The 18,856-nt window shown below is 36.2% G+C and overlaps 1 protein-coding gene across 2 annotated transcripts in view; it reads left to right on the top strand.

The window, feature by feature from the left end:
- Positions 1 to 17,316, top strand: part of LOC149569484 (uncharacterized) — a 221,967-nt gene extending 204,651 nt beyond the window's left edge. For both annotated transcript variants that reach the window (XM_089822184.1, XM_089822183.1), the window contains 2 exons: positions 15,773 to 16,360; positions 16,514 to 17,316. In XM_089822184.1, the coding sequence (XP_089678310.1) occupies positions 15,773 to 16,360; positions 16,514 to 17,065 (1,140 nt within the window). In that variant the 3' untranslated portion in view covers positions 17,066 to 17,316. The remainder of the gene's footprint in view (positions 1 to 15,772; positions 16,361 to 16,513) is intronic.
- Positions 17,317 to 18,856: the final 1,540 nt, after the last annotated feature.

Below are 18,856 nucleotides of genomic sequence, written 5' to 3'. Positions count from 1 at the left end.
TCCTGGTCTTGCTGATCAAGGATTCAAAATCACATTTCAAGAGGACAAAGTTCTATCTTGGCCAAAGAACTTTAATATCAAAAAAGCCATTTCCATCGGATTTAGAGATGGAAGTCTTTATAAATTTTGTAATAATCAAAACCTAGCTCTTAGTCATGAAACTTCAAATTCCACCGAAATTTGGCATACGAGGCTAGGTCACCTTCACTATCGTGCATTATCATCCATAGGAAAAATTGTAAAAGGTTTACCTAGTCTCAAAGCTGGTCACTTAAGTATTTGCAAAGGATGTGCTTTAGGCAAAAATACTAAACAATCATTTCCTAAAAGTGTTCACAAATCTGAATCCACTCTTGAACTGATCCACATTGATCTTTGCGGTCATATGTCTATACCTTCTCTTAATGGTGCTTCTTCTATGTATTTTTATTGATGATTACTCTAGAAGAACTTGGATCTACTTTATGAAATAGAAAAAATCAGCTGAAGTTTTATCAAAATTCAAAGAGTTCAAAGCCTTAGTTGAAAATCAGTCAGGATAGAAAATTAAAACTCTCAGGTCAGACAATGGAGGTGAATACATGTTTGATATTTTTAAGAATTTTTGCATTGCTGTTGGGATTGAGGGAGTTTTCTGTACCTTATAATCCTCAATAGAATGGAGTTTTTGAACATAAAAATAGATCAATTGTTGAATCTGCCAAAGCAATGATGCATGATCAAAACCTTCATACTTCCTTCTAGGCTAAAGCATCTAACGCTGTAGTCTACATTCAAAATAGATGTCCACACTCAGTATTAGAGAAAACCACTCCAAAAGAAGTACTCACAAGCATTAAACCTGATCTAAGCCATCTAAGAATATTTGGATGTCTAGTTTATATCCACATTCCTAAAGAAAAAGAACAAAACTAGAACCTTCCAGAAAGAAGAGGATACTTATTGGATATAGTGAAACAACAGAAGGATATAGAGTCTTCATTCCAGGTCAAAGAACAATTGAGATTGGTAGAGATGTGAAATTTGAAGAAGATATTGCCTTTAATATTTCTAGAAACAATGATGAATCTATTACTGAATCTATTCCTGAAGTAGATGAAAATCAACAAGCAAAAATTGAGAGGAAGAATGATATTGAACCATCCTCTTCCACCATGTCTAATCATGAAGATTCTGAAAATGTCAACAATACAAAGAGGCCACTTTGGGCTAGGAAAAGTATAGAAAAAAATCAGTTTGAATCTAATGACGTGATTCGAGAAAACAAAAGAATAAGAAATCAATCATGTTATGTTGCTTTATTAACTGAACTTACAACAACTGAACCTTCTAATGTTAAAGAAGCACTTTCAATTCAATCTTGGAAAGAAGCAATCATTGAAGAATATAACTCTATACTTAAAAATGATGTATGGGATGTTGTACTAAGACCTAAAAACAAATCAGTTGTTTCTTCCAAATGGCTGTTTAAAATTAAGAATGTAGCTGATGGCAGTATAGAAAAGTAAAAAGCCAAGTTTGTAGCACAGAGTTTCTCACAAAAAGAAGGCATTGATTATGAAGAAACATTTACACCAGTTGTTAGATATACTTCAGTCAGAACCATCTTGGCTATTGCAGCATCCAAAAGATGGAGGTTCATCAAATGGATGTCAAAGCAATATTCCTAAATGACGAAATTGAAGAAGTTTATATCGAGCAACCGAAAAGATTCAACACTATGATAGCATAACTCATGTTTGTAAATTAAAAAAAGCTCTTTATGGTCTCAAACAGGCCCCTAGAGCATGGTATAAAAGGATAGACAACTATCTAATGAAATTAGGATATTCTAAAATGAAGCCAATCCTAACTTATACTTCAAGATAGATGATGATGATATGATTATTCTTGTGTTATATGTTGATGCTTTGTTGATAACAGGTGAGAAACATCTCATAAAGAAATGCAAATAAGAACTCATAGCAGAATTTGAAATGAAAGACTTAGGTCTACTTTACTACTTTCTTGGATTAGAAGTCTGGCAATCGGATAACTACATTCTTCTGAATCAAGGAAAATATATAGTCGACATTTTAACAAAATTTGGAATGATGGAATGTAAACTAGCTACTATTCCTATGGAAGTAAATCTACACAAGTTGAAGGATGATATGATCAAATCAAAACTTACAGATTCAACTTACTACAGGCAGATTATTAGATCTTTAATGTATTTAGTGAATACTTGTCCTAACATATGTTATGCTACTAACACCTTAAGTCAGTTTATGTGTGCACCAAAGAAGATACATCTACATGCAGCTAAATACATTTTGAGATATCTAAAAGGTACTATTGGAATGGGAATCAAATGTGATAAAGTTAACATCAAACTTCATGGATATTTTGATTCTGATTGGGCAAGTAGTCCTATTGAACGTAAGAGTACTTTTGGATATTGCTTCAGTCTAGGATCTGGTATGGTTTCTTGGTCCAGCAGAAAATAGACTTCAGTTGCATTAAGTACCACCAAAGCATAATACATTGCATCTTCTTTGGGTGCTAGAGAAGCGGTAATGCTACGGAAGTTGTTAGCAGATTTGTTCAAAAGACCTTTGAAGCCTACTATGATTCATTGTGTTAATTAAAGTTGCATCAAGCTTTCAACCAATCCGGTTTTCCACAATCGCTCCAAACATATTGAAATTCCTTATCACTACATTCGAGATATGGTGAATCAAGGAATAATTCAACTAGAGTACATCTGTACTAATGAGCAAACAGTTGATATCTTTACCAAGCCTCTTGCTAAAGTGAAGTTGAAATACTTCAGAGAAAAACTTGGTATGATTAATTTGTAATATTGAATATTGAATTAAATAAAATTATTCATGTAATTTTGTGCTTCTATTGTTGCTTAGTCGCATCAGATATATGATGAAAGGTGACGATCTTTCATGGACATTTATTCAGAAGGTAATTGTTTGCAAGGTGACGATCTTGCAAATGATAGGCCTGTTATCATGGACATCTCTAGATATTGCTTCAGGCAATTAGAGATCATAGATAACAAACTCATTTGTTACCATGGACATCTCTAGATATTGTTTCGGATAATTAAAGATCACGAGTAATGAATTTCTATGTTATTACTATGGACATCTCTAGATATTGCTTTGGGCAATTAGAGATCATAGATAACATATTCATTATGATTACTCTAGATATTGTTTCGGACAATTAGAGATAATGATGTATGTTATGATAGTGTTCATAGCTTGGTGATTTTTTATTATCTGACTAGTCACTATTTCAGAGTGTTAAGATCAGATAAAGTAATCAGATATTCTATTCTGAAATCTAAGGTATATTACTTCTCCCTTGCTAAGAGGGAGTGTTGATGTATAGCGTCTGTAAAAGTAATTAGTCATATGCAAACCTGTATCATATTTATCTCATAATCATTACTGTTGTTCTCTCTCTCTCTCTCTCTCTCTCACACACACACACACACACACACACACACACACGAGTTGTTAATGATTACAAAAAACATGCGGTTGATACTCTTGTTGGCAGATTAGATAATCAACAAACTGCTTTGTATTGGCATTGTGTTATAGCCGATGGCAGTGATATAAATCAATGGCATTGTCGATTGCTTGTATTAAAGCAGTATTGTTTTACTCCAAACTAACTATTAGTTATGCTTCCGTAGAGGCATGACCCTATGTGGCCAAAGGCCACAGAGAGTCATGACTCTATGGGTCATAACCGTTGCATACTTATATATCAAATGCAGATCGTTGGGAATGTTATCTATTCACGGCATCTCAGACCCAGCGATCTGCATAATAAACATTACAAATACTTTCCAGTACTTTTTCTCTGCGACCTAATCTGCAGGATCATTGTCATATTCAGTATACAATCTATATTATCAGCAATATACAGAGAAGGAGATTCTGCATATAATCAATTCGAAGATCATCATTATTTGAAAAACCACTCTGCACTACTGTGGTACAAGTAAGAGTATCTATTGTTCCCATATTTATTGTAATAGTTTTATCTATTAGAGATCCACAAAAACTAACAGTCCATTTGCAAATAACTGCTGCTATATTCTTGCTGCCTGCACAATCAAAACTCTTGCAACCTGCTCTGATACTAAATGAAGAATTATAATAAAAAAAGGACACAACACAAAACTAAGAAGACTGATAAAAAAAAATATAGACACAGAGAACTTAAACACAGAGTTACAATAACAGTAATTGTCTTGTAGAAAATTGTTTTTCTAAGAATAGATAGAAAGTACAAAACTGAAAACAATAGTAATCTTAGCAACTTTCGTATAGCTGTTCAAATAAAGCATAAAACTAAAACAGTAAGATTCTTAACATTTTTACAAACTGCCGAATCATTAAAGCAAAATACTAAAATAAAAATTGTTTTAATGAAAGCGAAAAATAATCTGTCTCCATTATAGCATATCCCTCCAGCTCATCATTCATCCTTATCTTTGATTCTTCAACTTAGGTAAAAGTAAAAACATCAGAAGAGTCTTCAAATTGCAATTTATTTAGAGTAGAAAACAAGACACATAATCTGTTTAAAAAATGCAGCCAAAGATATTTATACTCAACAACAGAATTCCTATAGGAATCTAAAATTTTGAAGAGGAATTAAATTGAAAGTAAAAATAGCAGATGAAAAATAAACAAGATAAGTCCACCATTATTTATAGTGGTTCACCACAAATGTGGCTACTATTAGAATAATATTTATATTTCTTTTTAATGCTCTCTATTCTATCTTATTTTATCTCTATAAATATTAGAATGTTTCTAATCTCTAGGTGTGGTCTAGAATAGAATGTTTCTATTCTATTCGACTCTCATCTTTGTATATATAGATCATTTGATCTCTGATTAATATGTCAACTATTCTGCCATTACATTTGTAACATGGTATCAGAGCCATTATAAGGAATTTTTCGAAAACTCTTATAATTTCGTGACTGAAATTTTCGAAATTCTTTGGGTCTGTTTTCTTTCGAATTTTTTTGAAAATCTGGGCATAGTCTTTTCTGAGTGCAGTTTATGGTCTCTTTCTTGCACAAATTGTGTCGTTTTTAACTTCACAATCCAAAAACGACTTCATTGCTGGAAGCCAACAGCGTTTTGTTTAACAAATCCGCCATTATTATCAAGAAATCTGAATTTTTTTTCAAGCTTTTTTCAGCCAGGGCCTTTTTTTTCAAAACCTTAATTTTTGGGCTTAGAAATTTTTTCTGATTAGAGATTCTTGGTGGGCTTTTTGAGATCTCAAATGGGGGGTTGTCAGATTTTTCTGGGTGCCTCGATTTTTGTGACTCAATTTTTGAGCTAGCAGATCTGGATTTCGATAGCATATTATTTCTGGGTGTGGTCTAGAATAGAATGTTTCTATTCTATTCGACTCTCATCTTTGTAGATATAGATCATTTGATCTCTAATTAATATGTCAACTATTTTGCCATTACATTTGTAACATGGTATCAGAGCCATTATAAGGAATTTTTCGAAAACTCTTATAATTTCGTGACTGAAATTTTCGAAATTCTTTGGGTCTGTTTTCTTTCGAATTTTTTTGAAAATCTGGGCATAGTCTTTTCTGAGTGCAGTTTATGGTCTCTTTCTTGCACAAATTGTGTCATTTTTAACTTCACAATCCAAAAACGACTTCATTGCTGGAAGCCAACAGCGTTTTGTTTAACAAATCCGCCATTATTATCAAGAAATCTGAGATTTTTTTCAAGCTTTTTTCAGCCAGGGCCTTTTTTTTCAAAACCTTAATTTTTGGGCTCAAAATTTTTTTCTGATTAGAGATTCTTGGTGGGTTTTTTGAGATCTCAAATGGGGGGTTGTCAGATTTTTCTGGGTGCCTCGATTTTTGTGCCTCAATTTTTGAGCTAGCGGATCTGGATTTCAATAGCATATTATTTCTGGGTTTTTCGAGCTCTCTTATGTCTACTTTGATTTTTTTGAGTCTTTCATTTTCTCACCTCGAAGTTTGTGCCATTTGAGATATTCACATATTATGAGCATATGTATTAGCAGCTTCAGAAGTCAGACTCAATTAAAAAGCAAGCCAATGCTGCCCAACACTCAGAGCAGAAAGAATCCATCTACCATGCCTTTATGGCCAGCATACCTGTAGATCATGTGAAATCTTCTGCCTGGTACATAGATTCTGGTGCCTCCCGACATTTCACTCATAGGCGTGATTGGTTTGTTGAATTCACTCCCTATTCGTGGCGAGGAATACAATATTGTCGGCAAGGGCCATATTCAAATTGAAGAAGACTCATGTTCCTCAATGCATGTTATGTTCCTGGCATGAAACATAATCTTCTGTCTGTTAGTTAGATTATGAAGCACTCCCCTTAGTTGGATGTCGTTTTCAGTGGAAATAAATGTTCAATTATTGATCATGCTTCTCGTAGTACACTTGCTATCGGTCTTGAGGATCATGGTATTTATAGGCTTGTAGATTCAGGCGATTCCCTTGAGTGTGCCTTCATCGCCAATTCATCCACTCTCAGCAGCCTCTAGCATCAACGTTACAGTCACCTGAACATTCAATATCTAGTACAACTTGCTCAGGGTGATTTAGTCCACGGCCTACTTGATATCCAGACCTAGAACCATCGCATTTGCGGAGCTTGCCAAGCAAGGAAGCAACATAGGACACCATTTAAGGATGGTGAATCATGGCGGGCATCTAAAGTACTCCAACTTGTCCACGCTGATGTATGTGGTCCTATGAATACTCTTGTTACTGGGAACGGGTCCTTACTCTTTGTGGATGATTTCAGTCACAAAATGTGGGTATATTTTCTTAAGCAAAAATCAGATGCTTATCCTGTATTTCAGTTGTTTAAAGCCCTAGTAGAAAGAGTTTGGTTCCCCCATCTGTACTCTTAGGACCGATAATGGGGGGCAATTTTTTTCTTCTTTCTCTGCCTTCTGTGCTACTCATGGCATTAGACGTCAGTTCACCACACCTCACACCCCTCAGCAAAACGGTGTTGTAGAGTGTCGAAACTGTACCATCACAAAAATGGCTAGGGCTATGCTAGGACATAGAAATGTTCCCATAAAATATTGGGCAGAAGCAGTATCCACAGCTGTCTACCTTCTTAACCGGTCAACCACTCTTGCAATTAAACATAAGACTCTTGCACTAAGTTTAACGGTTATCAGCAAAACGTGTATCAATCAGTTTGTAGGCCAAGTGCACTAAGTTGGATTTCAAAAGCCAGAAACTCATGCTTACAAGATACAATTACACACATAAGGCCTACAAACTGATTGATGTAAACACTGATCGTTTAATCTTCAGTCGTAATGTTGTATTTGACAAGGAACTCAAACCATTTCAGCTCTTTGCCTCCTCGCCGCATTCTGAGATTCAGTCTTTAGCAATTTCTGACTTGGGTCCTTCTATTTTTTATGAGTCATCTGATGCTATTGATACACCACCTTAGCCACCTCCAGATAATACAACTCCTTTTCCTGCTCCAGTTATTCCGACAACATTTGATATTGGCTCCTCTACTCTTCGGCCAAAATGGTGGGCTCAAATGATTAGTGATCTTCATCCTGATGAACTGATTGAGGGTAGAACCTCTAGAAATAAGAGCATTCAGCACAACAGAGTTAATGTTGCTGTTATGGCCAACATCCATAGTATCCCTGAGCCCCAGACATATGTAGAGGCCAAAGGAATTCCAGAATGGGAACAGGCAATGGATGGTAAGCTTCAGAGTCTTCAAAAGAACCACACCTAAGTTCTTTCAAATCTCCCTCGTGGGAAGAAACCCATAAGCTGTAAATGGGTCTATAAGGTCAAGTACCATGCAGATGGTAACTTGGACAAATACAAAGCCAGACTCGTTGCTCGAGGATTCACCTAGCGCGAAGGCATTAACTATGAGTAGACCTTTGCCTCGACAGCCAAGATGAGCACCATTTGCCTTCTTGCCATTGCAGCTCAATATGGTTGGAAAGTTCATTAGGTGGATGTGAAGAGTGCTTTTCTCAATGGTGAATTACAGGAAGAAGTCTACATGACGCAACCCCCAAGTTTCAAGGTTGCCAATTCAAAACCAAAAGTATGTAGACTCTAGAAGGCCCTCTATGGTCTTAAACAGGCCCATCAGGCTTGGTACATAAAGATTAGTCTATGGAAATAATGAGCCATACAAAGATTTATATAGATGTGCAGAACAACCTTCATATAGAAGGCCACCAGCCCACCATTTCCCTCCAACAATTAGGTTTCACAATATAACAAATCTCCCACTTCAAGTTTAACTGGAAAACTGCTCAGAAGAAGCTCCCCTACTCAGTCCTTTATTGTCACGTCTTAAACAGAGCAAGAGAAGTCCTACAGAATTCAAACTTCTCTGTGGGAACAATCTTGATTTTTGTGTCAATTTTTACAACATGCAATCTGCCTTCTTCAACCACATGGCGAACAAAATGAAACTGAATATCAATGTGCTTGGAGTGACACTAAGAAGAATGATTGCGAGCCGTGAAAATAGTGTTGTGGCTATCACAAAATAGAACACAATTATTTTGTTGACATCTCAAGTCATTAATCAATTTTTGTAACCAAATCATTTCCCTGGCATCTTTAGAAAGAGCCATGTATTCAGCTTCTACAGTAGCAAGAGCAACTGAATGTTGCAACATTGAGGTCCAACTAATAGAATCTCTAGCAAAAGTGAAGACACAACCAGTAGTAGATCTGCACTTGTCTAAATCTCCGGCTGAATTTGAATCAGTAGAACCTTGTAATTGAACATTGCCCCGCCACCCCTGCCACCCACCCACCCACCCACCCACCCAAAACATGATGCATAATCTAAAGTACCTTTAAGATACCTTAATATCCACTTGACTACCTCCCAATGTGGTTGTCGGGATTGCTCATGAACCTGCTCACAACTCCCACTACATCAGAAATGTCTCCACTGAATGATAAGGAATGCTTTGCATAGATTGTTGATCTTCTTGTGTCTTAGGACACATATAAAAAGTTAGACGGAAATGACCAGCAAGCAGAATGCTAAAAACCTTAGCACTGGTCATACCAAACCTTTCGTCAACTTTATCAATGTATTGTTTTTGAGATAATCTGAATTCCTTTTTCTCTCGATCCCTTATAATGTTCATCCCAAGCATCTTCTTTGCAGCCCCTAGGTCCTTCATAGAAAAGTGACTAGCTAATTCTTTCTTCAATTTACCAACAATCCATGTAGAAGAACTGACTACCAACATATCATCAACATAGAGCAAAAGAATAATAAAATCACCATTTGGAACCTGTTTGTAGTAAATGCACAGATCCGATTCACATCAAATAAAATTATGTGCAATCATGAAGCGGTCAATCTTAAAATACCACTTTCTTGGGGCTTTCTTGAGCCCATACAAGCTATGCTTCAATTGGCAATAAAGGTGTTCTTGTTCCTTTTAAACAAAGCCTTCATGTTGTTCCATATATAACTTCTCATTGATGTCACCATGTAGAAATGTTGTCTTGACATCAAGCTACTCCAACTCAAGATCCCATATTGCTGCCAATCCCAAACTGCCCGATTGTAGTCATTCACACAATTGGCGAGAAAATATCATCAATGTATTCCTTTCTGCTGAGCGTATCCTTTGACAACCAAGCAAGCATGATATCTTTTCCTACCTCCAGCTTCCTCTTTTAGTTTTTACACCCAATGATTCTTCAAAGGTTTGCTATTGGGTGGAAGTGACACCGAATCGCAGGTTTGGTTAACTTGGAGTGAATTCACTTCTTCCATCATAATCATCCATCGATCCTAATCACTCCTCTGACAAGTATCTTTAAAATTGAATGGTTCAATTTGATCAAAGATCAATAATTCGGGCTCTAAGTCTGCCAAGCATAACAATTCATAATCTGAATATTTAGCAGGCACTTTTCTCTATCTAGAAGATTCCTTAAATAAGAAGCTTCACATTGTATCTGTGGTAATCTTACATTTGAGTTACCGCCAGCGTGCTCTATAGAATTCTTGTCAAATCTGTTTGAATTCTTAATTGCTTTGTGGTGGATGGTGACTGTCTGGGGATCATTCCTTTGTAAGAGTTGTCCTTGGTACCTTGGCCGATATGACCATTGATAGTGGTTTCCAAACAATAAATGGATACTTCGTCTTCCTTTTCATCCAAAGGGTATCGACCAGATTGTTAATTGGTACATTGAGATGTAGATGCCTCACAGGGTGATCCATATGAGTTGCCAAACTCGTGGTTTCTTACTGGTATAATTGGTGTGGGAAACCGAGAACCCAGTTCGCAGCATGGGTGATCCAAACCTTGGTCAGCAAGTATCTAAATTAGTCTGTCATCTCCAAACTTTCAACCCTACTTAGCTGACAAGTCCTCAATGGAATTGACCATGCATACTTAAAGTGCATTGTGACTATGCATAGCAAAACCAACTGTGGTTCCTAATCCATTCACGGGTCCTTTGGGATCTTGACACATGAGCAGAGGTAAAATTGGGGAAAACATATTTGTGTCAGGGTTATCTAGAATCCTTTCTCTTTATGCGGATATTTCTTGCCACTAAAGATAATATGGGATTGTGCAATTCCATGTTACAAGGGAACGTAATTCAGAGCAACCACCATATCTTATATGCAAACCTTGCTCTGTTTTTTGATAGCAATCTAAGCCTCTGCAAGTAGGAGAGCTTCCAAAGACCCCATTATTATCTAAAGATTGTTCATTGTCTTGAGATGAAAAATTAAAAAACTCGTGGTGAATTAACATTATCGTTGCCTATGTGCCTAGATACAAAGGGTGATAACAAAGCAGGAATTGGGGATAAAACAAAGGTGGGTGAAGAAGACATAGGTTGGGAAATTTTAGTTGTATGTCCTTGTGATGAAACATTGGCATTATTAACAATATCCTCTAGGGGAATATATTTTTTGTCCTAAGTTTCCTCCTTTAAGTCTGGAAACGTTGTTTCTTTAAAAACCACATCTCTACTTTGAATAATCCTCTTATTAGTTAAACTCGAAAGTCTAAAGCCAAACTGATCTTATCCATACCCAAGAAATATGCACTGCTGTGATCTTGGATCCAACCTGCTTCTCTTCTCCTTAGGAACTTGAACAAAGGCTTGACAACCAAAAAATCAAAGATGTGAGTATGAAATTCTTCTTCCCAACCATTCCTCTTCTGCAATTTCGAAACCTAAGTGAGATGAATGACTTCGATTGATTAAATACACTGTTGTGTTACACACTTCAGCCCAAAGCACATTTCTAGCTTTCTCAAAAATGGCTCTATTGAGCCTTTCTGCTGCTCCATTTTCTTGAGGGGTAAAAGGAACAACTTTTATCCTCCGAATGACATTATCTACACAAAAACTATTGAAATCCAACTAACAAAATTCACCTCCATTATCCATTTTCAAACATTTAAACTTGTGACCACTTGGGTTTTCAAGAAGGGCTTTGAAAACTTTAAATTTTGAAAATTCTTCAGATTTCCTAGATATCATATAAATCCAAATTTTCCTAGTATAATCATCAAGGAAAGCAACAAAGTGTCTTGCGGCTCCTAAAGAGGTTACCTCAATATGACCAAAAACATCCAAGTGTACTAATTCCAATGATGTTGTCTTCCTGTCATGTCCTATAAAGACCCTGACTGGCCCCTACTCTTTTTGCTGATGAATGCAAAGTTATTTTTGTTTGTTTGTTGTTGTTTTGAATATGTAATTGCATCAATGGAAATACTGAAAATAATGGACAATTTCTACAATATGCAAAACACTGAAAGGAGAACATGTAATTTATCTTCACAAAAGGCTACAATTTGCAATGAACTTTTATCATTCCTAAGGAATTACAAAATACAGCAAACCTATCATAACCACTATATCTCAGCCTGAATAAATTCTCCAGCCACTTCCCAATATGGCTCATGTGGCCTTCTATGAATGCAGAGAGAGGCCGCTGAATGATGACATTACTTGCCAGCAGGGATGGATGCCAAGGAAAATGTGTAGTTGCAGGAGCTCCTGGAAAGTAATGGCCCAGGACTACCGAGAGTCACTGCTGTAGAAAACACAACTTTTGCAAGGTAACTGTCTGCCCGAACACAGTCGCCAACAGCTCCCATATATGCAGTCTAAAATGTCTAGGAAAGACGTTAGTATTTGCAGACATTTGGCCTGTAAATCTTTACCAAATGGCCACCAAATCACAATGCCAATAATAGTGAAATTTAGGTGCTTGAGAACTGATGAAAAATTTACCAATAATATTGCCTACAATAGATAATTTGCCCACACAAAAATCAGAGAAAATGGATGCCAAACCCCAGTGATGATAAACCCCAAATTGTATTTGAAGATTACTATCGATTTCCTCAAAACAACACTATCTCCCAACCATAGAAATCACTGCTTATGGAAGATAGCAACGATTCCCAGTATTACAATTTCCAATTCCACTTTACTTCAGCAGTGAATTGGAATTCAGAACTCAATCTTCAGAAACCTCAGATCAAAACCCTTATACCTCAACAAGGGAAATGAAATCACCAAACTCAGAAACCTTCATAAAGACAACAAAAGAAAAATAGACAATGGGATGCTTTTCTCACTAAATGGGCTCATATTTATAACATAATTTGGCATTTATCTTCTTCATTACACCTTTCATTTAAGAAGCTTCATCTAACAACTCCATTTTATGACATTAAATATCATAAGGTGCTTTTATATTAATGAAGACTCATTAAATAATTAATCATCATGAACCCATCAATTAAATAGCTCTATCCACTGCAGATGATGACCAATTGCCAGTGCCACCAACTGCAATGCCAAATTTAGCAACTGTCCAAAAAAGACTTACTAAAAATAACAAGTCCACAACTAAGACTCTCAAATCTCACTATCAGCTCACAAGGGTCATGATGATGAACTGACCTGGCCAACTACAGAGATTCACCAAAAATGAGGACATTACATGTCCATCCTTCAAGAAGTTGATCTGCCTTTGTTTGTCATAGAGACAACGTTCGCAAAACTCCAAGTTTGCTGATTGAAGACCTGGTAGTTGATCTTGTTTGAGCATAACCTCGAGTCTCTTCTTACTCGTTGCCTAGCCTTTGATGCCAAAGTGCCACATCACTTCCCACAATAGTCATAGCAGCTCCCACTTTAGTAGGACTCTCAAAAAGATACAAACTACCAACCTTATTGAGTTTGGCGATAACCATGGAGTCTTTGGTTACCTTCCAAGAATCCACAAAGAAGAAAATATGGAAGCCTTGTATGTAAAGCTGACTAACGGAAATCAGATTTTGCCTCAATTTGGGAACATGTCAAACATCTTTCAGCAACCATTGACCTCCTCCATTTTGAGGCAAGGCAACATCATCTTTTCGAACTATCTCACATGCTTTTTTTATCTCCCAGAAACACTTTCCCAAACTGCCCTTCTTGATAGTTTGTAAAACATTCTGTACATGAGGTGGCATGAAAAGAGGCTCCAAAATCTAACACCCAAGAATCTGAAGTGGTGTCAGATGTTGAAAGGATTAAAATACTATCATCCTTCTCACTGGCTGTATTGACTTCGTTGTTTTGCATTTTTTCTTGTGCCTTCTTGTGAGAACGACAATTTCTCTTTGTGTGGCTAGCCTTCCCACAAAACCAACATTCTCTATTTCTACAGCTTGACTTTGATCTATTAGCAGATTTAGATCTTCTCCGGTTATGATTGTTGCCTCTATTATGACTTCTTACCCTATTCTTGGTGCTTACCACAGTTCGAGCATCACTAGATGAAGACTCTTCGTTTCTCCTTCTCATATCTTCACTTAGAAGAGTGGAAGCAACATCATCAAAGACCAATTTATTTTAATCGAGAACTGAAGTAGTAAGCACTGTCAGAATGCCATCCCAATTTCTAGGGAGCGAACATAGTAAGAGAATGGCTATGTTCTCATCATCTTGTGTCATGCTCACCAAATTTGCTTGGCTGACAAGAGTGTAAAACTCATTGAGGTGATTGGAAATAATCCCTCCTTCATTTTGAGTTTATATAACGTCTTCGTGATGAAAACCTGGTTTGTAGTTGATGCTACTGTATACATGGGTGCAAGTTTGTCCCATATCACCTTTGTGGTTTTCTCATTTGAGACATTGAAGAGGACATTATTTGACAAGAAGAAAAAAAATTGATGCCTTTGCCACCTTGTCTTAAGTTTCTCAATCTTTGTCTTTCATTGATGCTAATTTCTTTACATTCCTTCCAGTGCAAGAGCAAGGTCTTGTTTAATTAACAATGACTCCATTTGCACCTTTCAAAAAGCTGAAAATCTACCCTGCAAATTTCTCTACTCTGGCATCCTCCATTGTTCTAAATATCTTCACCATTTCCAACCAACTCAGCCTGAGCTCTAGTACCAATTGAAGAGGAATTAAATCGAAAGTAAAAACAACAGATGGAAAATGAACAAGCCAAGTGCACTAGTATTTATCGTGGTCCACACTAAAGAGCAGGGGAGTTCTTTATTAATGAACATGTGTCTTTGAGAACTATATGGAAATAATGAGCCATACAAAGAGTTTTTATAGATGTGCAGAACAACCTCTATATGGAAGGCCAACAACCCACCATTTCCCTCCAATGGTTGGGTTTCACAATATAACAAATTCTCTCTATTTTGGTTATATATTTGTAGACAACTATATGATCCTGGTAGCAATTTTGGGCGAGCCCTCTAAGGATGGGAGGATACCTTGCTTGAGGGAGTTTATTTACTTCTACTCCAAAGTCAATCCTGTAAAGTGGCAGAATCCCTAGGGGATTGAGTTACAGTTTTTTTGCGTCTATCTAGTTTACGGATTTGGGTTGAGTTGATCTATCACTCTTTTGCTGAATGTAGGTTTGGAAAACAGTGAAGTATCATCTTTGATCTTGGTATTAAACAGTTCGTTTTAATTTTCTTTTCTAGAAGAAAAGATTCAGTAATTGAACATATTTCAATAGTTAGGATAACATTTGTTGATATAACATCTATCATTTTAAATAATATTTCACTAATAACTGTGACTCTAGAGTTGTTTGAATTAATCATGAGTTTTCATAATTGAATGAAATGATTTTTTTGGGACCTAAAACTCCACAAATTACATGATGCTATATTAACACACCTAAAAACATGACTTAATCTACAACTATGGTGTATTTTTTCCTCCTTGGAGTCTTTTTCGGACACTTCAACAAACTTTTTGTTGCTGTGGTCCTGAGACTTCAGTCTGTGTATTAAAGAAGCCAAGAAAACAAGGGCCTGTCCCGTTACTAAAGGAAGGTCCATAGTGGATTATCAGGTCATCATCAGCATATAGGCTGCACAACAGGTGCGGACTAGAATTACAAAAAACAGCCTAACACAAAGCACAAAGACTTTGGCCCAAGCAAAAAGGGTCAAGCTCACACCACAACGAAATGAAGACGAGAGTTCTTTCTTGTCGTTGAACAATCCTTATCTGCATCAGAAAGTCCCATTGTTTTGTGCTGTCTTTAACTATATTCTCTTTTATTGTCTTCCTCTAGCCTTTTTGACCAATTAGAATAGAGCGAGACTCTGCATCAACTAGAAACAATGTAATGTAGAGCCAAAAGTTCTTTCAATTGTTGATCATGCATCCTTCCATATTGCAGGATTCGCACATTAAGAAGTTGCAACAAGGATCATTCAATTTCTTCGATGGCAAATGGGGTTTTGTAGATGTGAACGGAAGGCCATTTCATCCCTCTACTAGTCTTGATGAAGGCATGACCATAGCTGTTATTTTCTACCATAGCTATCAGAAAGAAGAGCTCCAAGCGCTGGGAATAATACTTGATGATCTTCAAGCCAGTTATAAGGATATGCAGGTACTACAAGTGAGCAAATTTGTGCTTTCATTGGCAAGAGAGCTGGGTGGCAGGCATCATATTTTCACTTGTGATAACTATGAAGCACAAGTGTTCTTTGAAAAAGCTTTGTCCACTGTCAAATCCTTTGATCAGGAGATAGATTATGCTATGATCATTAGTGATGTAGAAGGTGGACCAAAGCATAAAACTTTTTCTAGGTGGATGGGTATAACAAAGAATAGCTTACGCGCCATGACAGTGGAAGTTCCAAGAACAGAATACCTGCGGTTGAAGGAACTTACAGACACCCCTCAGCAGAGTAATATCAAATTGCTTCAAACATTGTTACTCACAAAAGAAATAGATTTCCTTGTTACAAGGACAAGTCAGGTATTATTTATGTTTTTTTGCCTATTTCAATGTATAATCAGAAAAGCCAAGTGATTTTTAAACCCCTTTTTGACCTATTTTTCATTTCCATTTCCATTTGATGTTTTCCAATAGGTTATGAATAAATTTTCTGTCAATTGCTTATTTGCTCAGATGGGTATCGAACATCTTGAAGGGAAATTTGTTTTCCTATTAGTGTCCTGGCTTCATGACATTGAAGAAGAAAGCGAACATTTCAAAAGTGTGTACGAGAAGCTCAAAGAGATGTTGCAAAAGAAGCCCATGGAAAACAAGGCAGAGTTTGAGGCAGTATGGATTCCAAGAGTCATCCATGGCAGAGAGAGTAGAAATCTTCATGCAAGAGGTGTTCAAGAAATAGGTTTCCTATCAATTGCAGATCCCTGGTCTATGAACCCTGCAGTTATGCGTCTGTTAAGGAGGCACTCCACCTTCAATGAGTTGCCCTTGATACTTGCAATTGACCCCGAAGGAGTATTGTACTTGGATAATTTGATACCCGAAATGGAAAACACTTATGAGGGCGTTGATGTAGTGAAGGTAACGGATGCATTATACGACTTCTTGAACGTAGGGAACAAGTCGCGCTCAACAAAGTCAAAGGAATATGCGCAGTTCCAAACCGAGGACCAAATTTTGGAAGCGGAAGATGGTGGTGCGGAGTCTTTATCTGTTGACTTCTATTAAGATTGAAGTTGTTGCAGCAACATTTCAGAGTTTTAAATGAAATGCTTTGAGAAATCGAACTCAAGTAGTGGAGAGAACATATTTATACACGCTTCAAGTTTTAACTTTTAATACGATTATTCATAAATACGATTATACTAAATGTCATGTAATCAGTTATGGATGCATGAGTATTTACTCTTTGCTTTTGTAATGGGGAAGTTTATATATTTTTGAGTAATTTCTAAATAATTTTATGTTTATTTTTATAAGTGTCTTGGTACATTGATATATATTTATAGTATAGCTGTTTTAAATAAATTTATATAAAAATGTCCATAGATATCTACTATAAAATTATTAAAATTTAATTTAGTACATGTAAAACTATTTATATTTCTTTTATTTCTATTTATTTATTTGAAAAAAGTGATAATTTATTTCTCTAAAGACTATAATTTTAACAAATATTTTATGTGGTGTTTATTAAATTATTTTAAAAGTATATTCTGTTTATAATTAAATTTAAAATTTTGACATGTAGATGGTTGTCAAATTTAACGTATAAAGATAAAAATTAACAGTAACACACTCACACTATCTCACTCCACCCTTTATTCTTGTACACTCAACTCTTACTTTATTCTTGTAATCTCACATTTCAATAAAATTTCTCTATCCATTCGTTCATCATGACCATACAAGCACACATTACCTATTAACTCCTTTATTTTTACCTCAACCCTTCCAAAATGTGATGTCCCCTTCTAGCTAGAGACATCACTTTAGCTGGTGATTAGCCTATCAAAGACCCTCGTAGGCTAATAAGATTGGATAGAGGGTCACCTTGGTGTGGAGATCCTCCAAGGACCAGAGCAGAGTACTCTTCTGGGTTGCCAGAGTTTGTTTATGATGAGTTTTCCTTTGAGTTTGGCTTGGTCAGGCTATTTTTAGCAGTTTTTGGAGTTATAAAGATAGACCCCTGCTATTTTTAGAAAAGGGGTATGGTCATATGCAGTTCTATCATGTTAGCTCCCAGTCCAAACCACATTAAAAAATGTTGAGTAATAATGGAGATATTAATGTTTATTTAGTTAAAATAAACATTATTGGTTTTAAGCCTATATTGTTAAGTTATAATATATAACTTAAGTGAGGGTCATGATATCATAAAAGGGGCCATCGTTTCAATTAATTGTGGGTCCAAGCTTATGGAAAAATTAAAAGGAATTTTCTAAGTTTTAATGTAATAACATTTTTTATGTTATTATTATATCTTTTATCCCACATTGAGCGTGGAGACTCATTCTGGAGTTGAGGAGTCCTTATAAACAAACCTTGTCTTCTTTCAAGAGGAGGTTATGAGAATTGCTTAAAAACTTTGCCTTGTGAAATTTCTTGAAGTTGTGGCAACAAGGGTTTCTACAAGTTTGAGAAGAATTCAGACTGTGGAGAATGTAGTATCTTCAGAGTTGATGCAATTTGAGGGTGTGAAATATCACTTGAATTTTGCCTGTGAGTTGACTTCATTCTGGAGTCAATATTGTGTTTCAGTAGGAAAAAAGTGGATGAATCTGTTTACAGGTTGGAAGGGGTTATAACAGCAGCTACAGTGCTGTGAACAGTACAGCGCTACAGTGAATTAAAAATCAGAGATTTAATATTGCGGTTTTTGATAGGCGCTGCCCAAGGAGGAAGCAACCAGCAGCGTGGTTGCATATTGGAGACAAAAATCAGGTTTTTTTTCAACTATTAATGATGATGTTTTTAATGTATTCTTCCAGCAATAAGTATTGTACATACATTAGGAGC

The sequence above is a fragment of the Cupressus sempervirens genome, chromosome 3 (assembly GCF_028749045.1).
Source record: "Cupressus sempervirens isolate cs-2001-9-10 chromosome 3, ASM2874904v1, whole genome shotgun sequence".
In the NCBI taxonomy this organism is placed as follows: domain Eukaryota; kingdom Viridiplantae; phylum Streptophyta; class Pinopsida; order Cupressales; family Cupressaceae; genus Cupressus; species Cupressus sempervirens.
The sequence above is the reverse complement of the archived record's forward strand: the minus strand, read 5'-3'. Positions and strand labels throughout refer to the sequence as shown.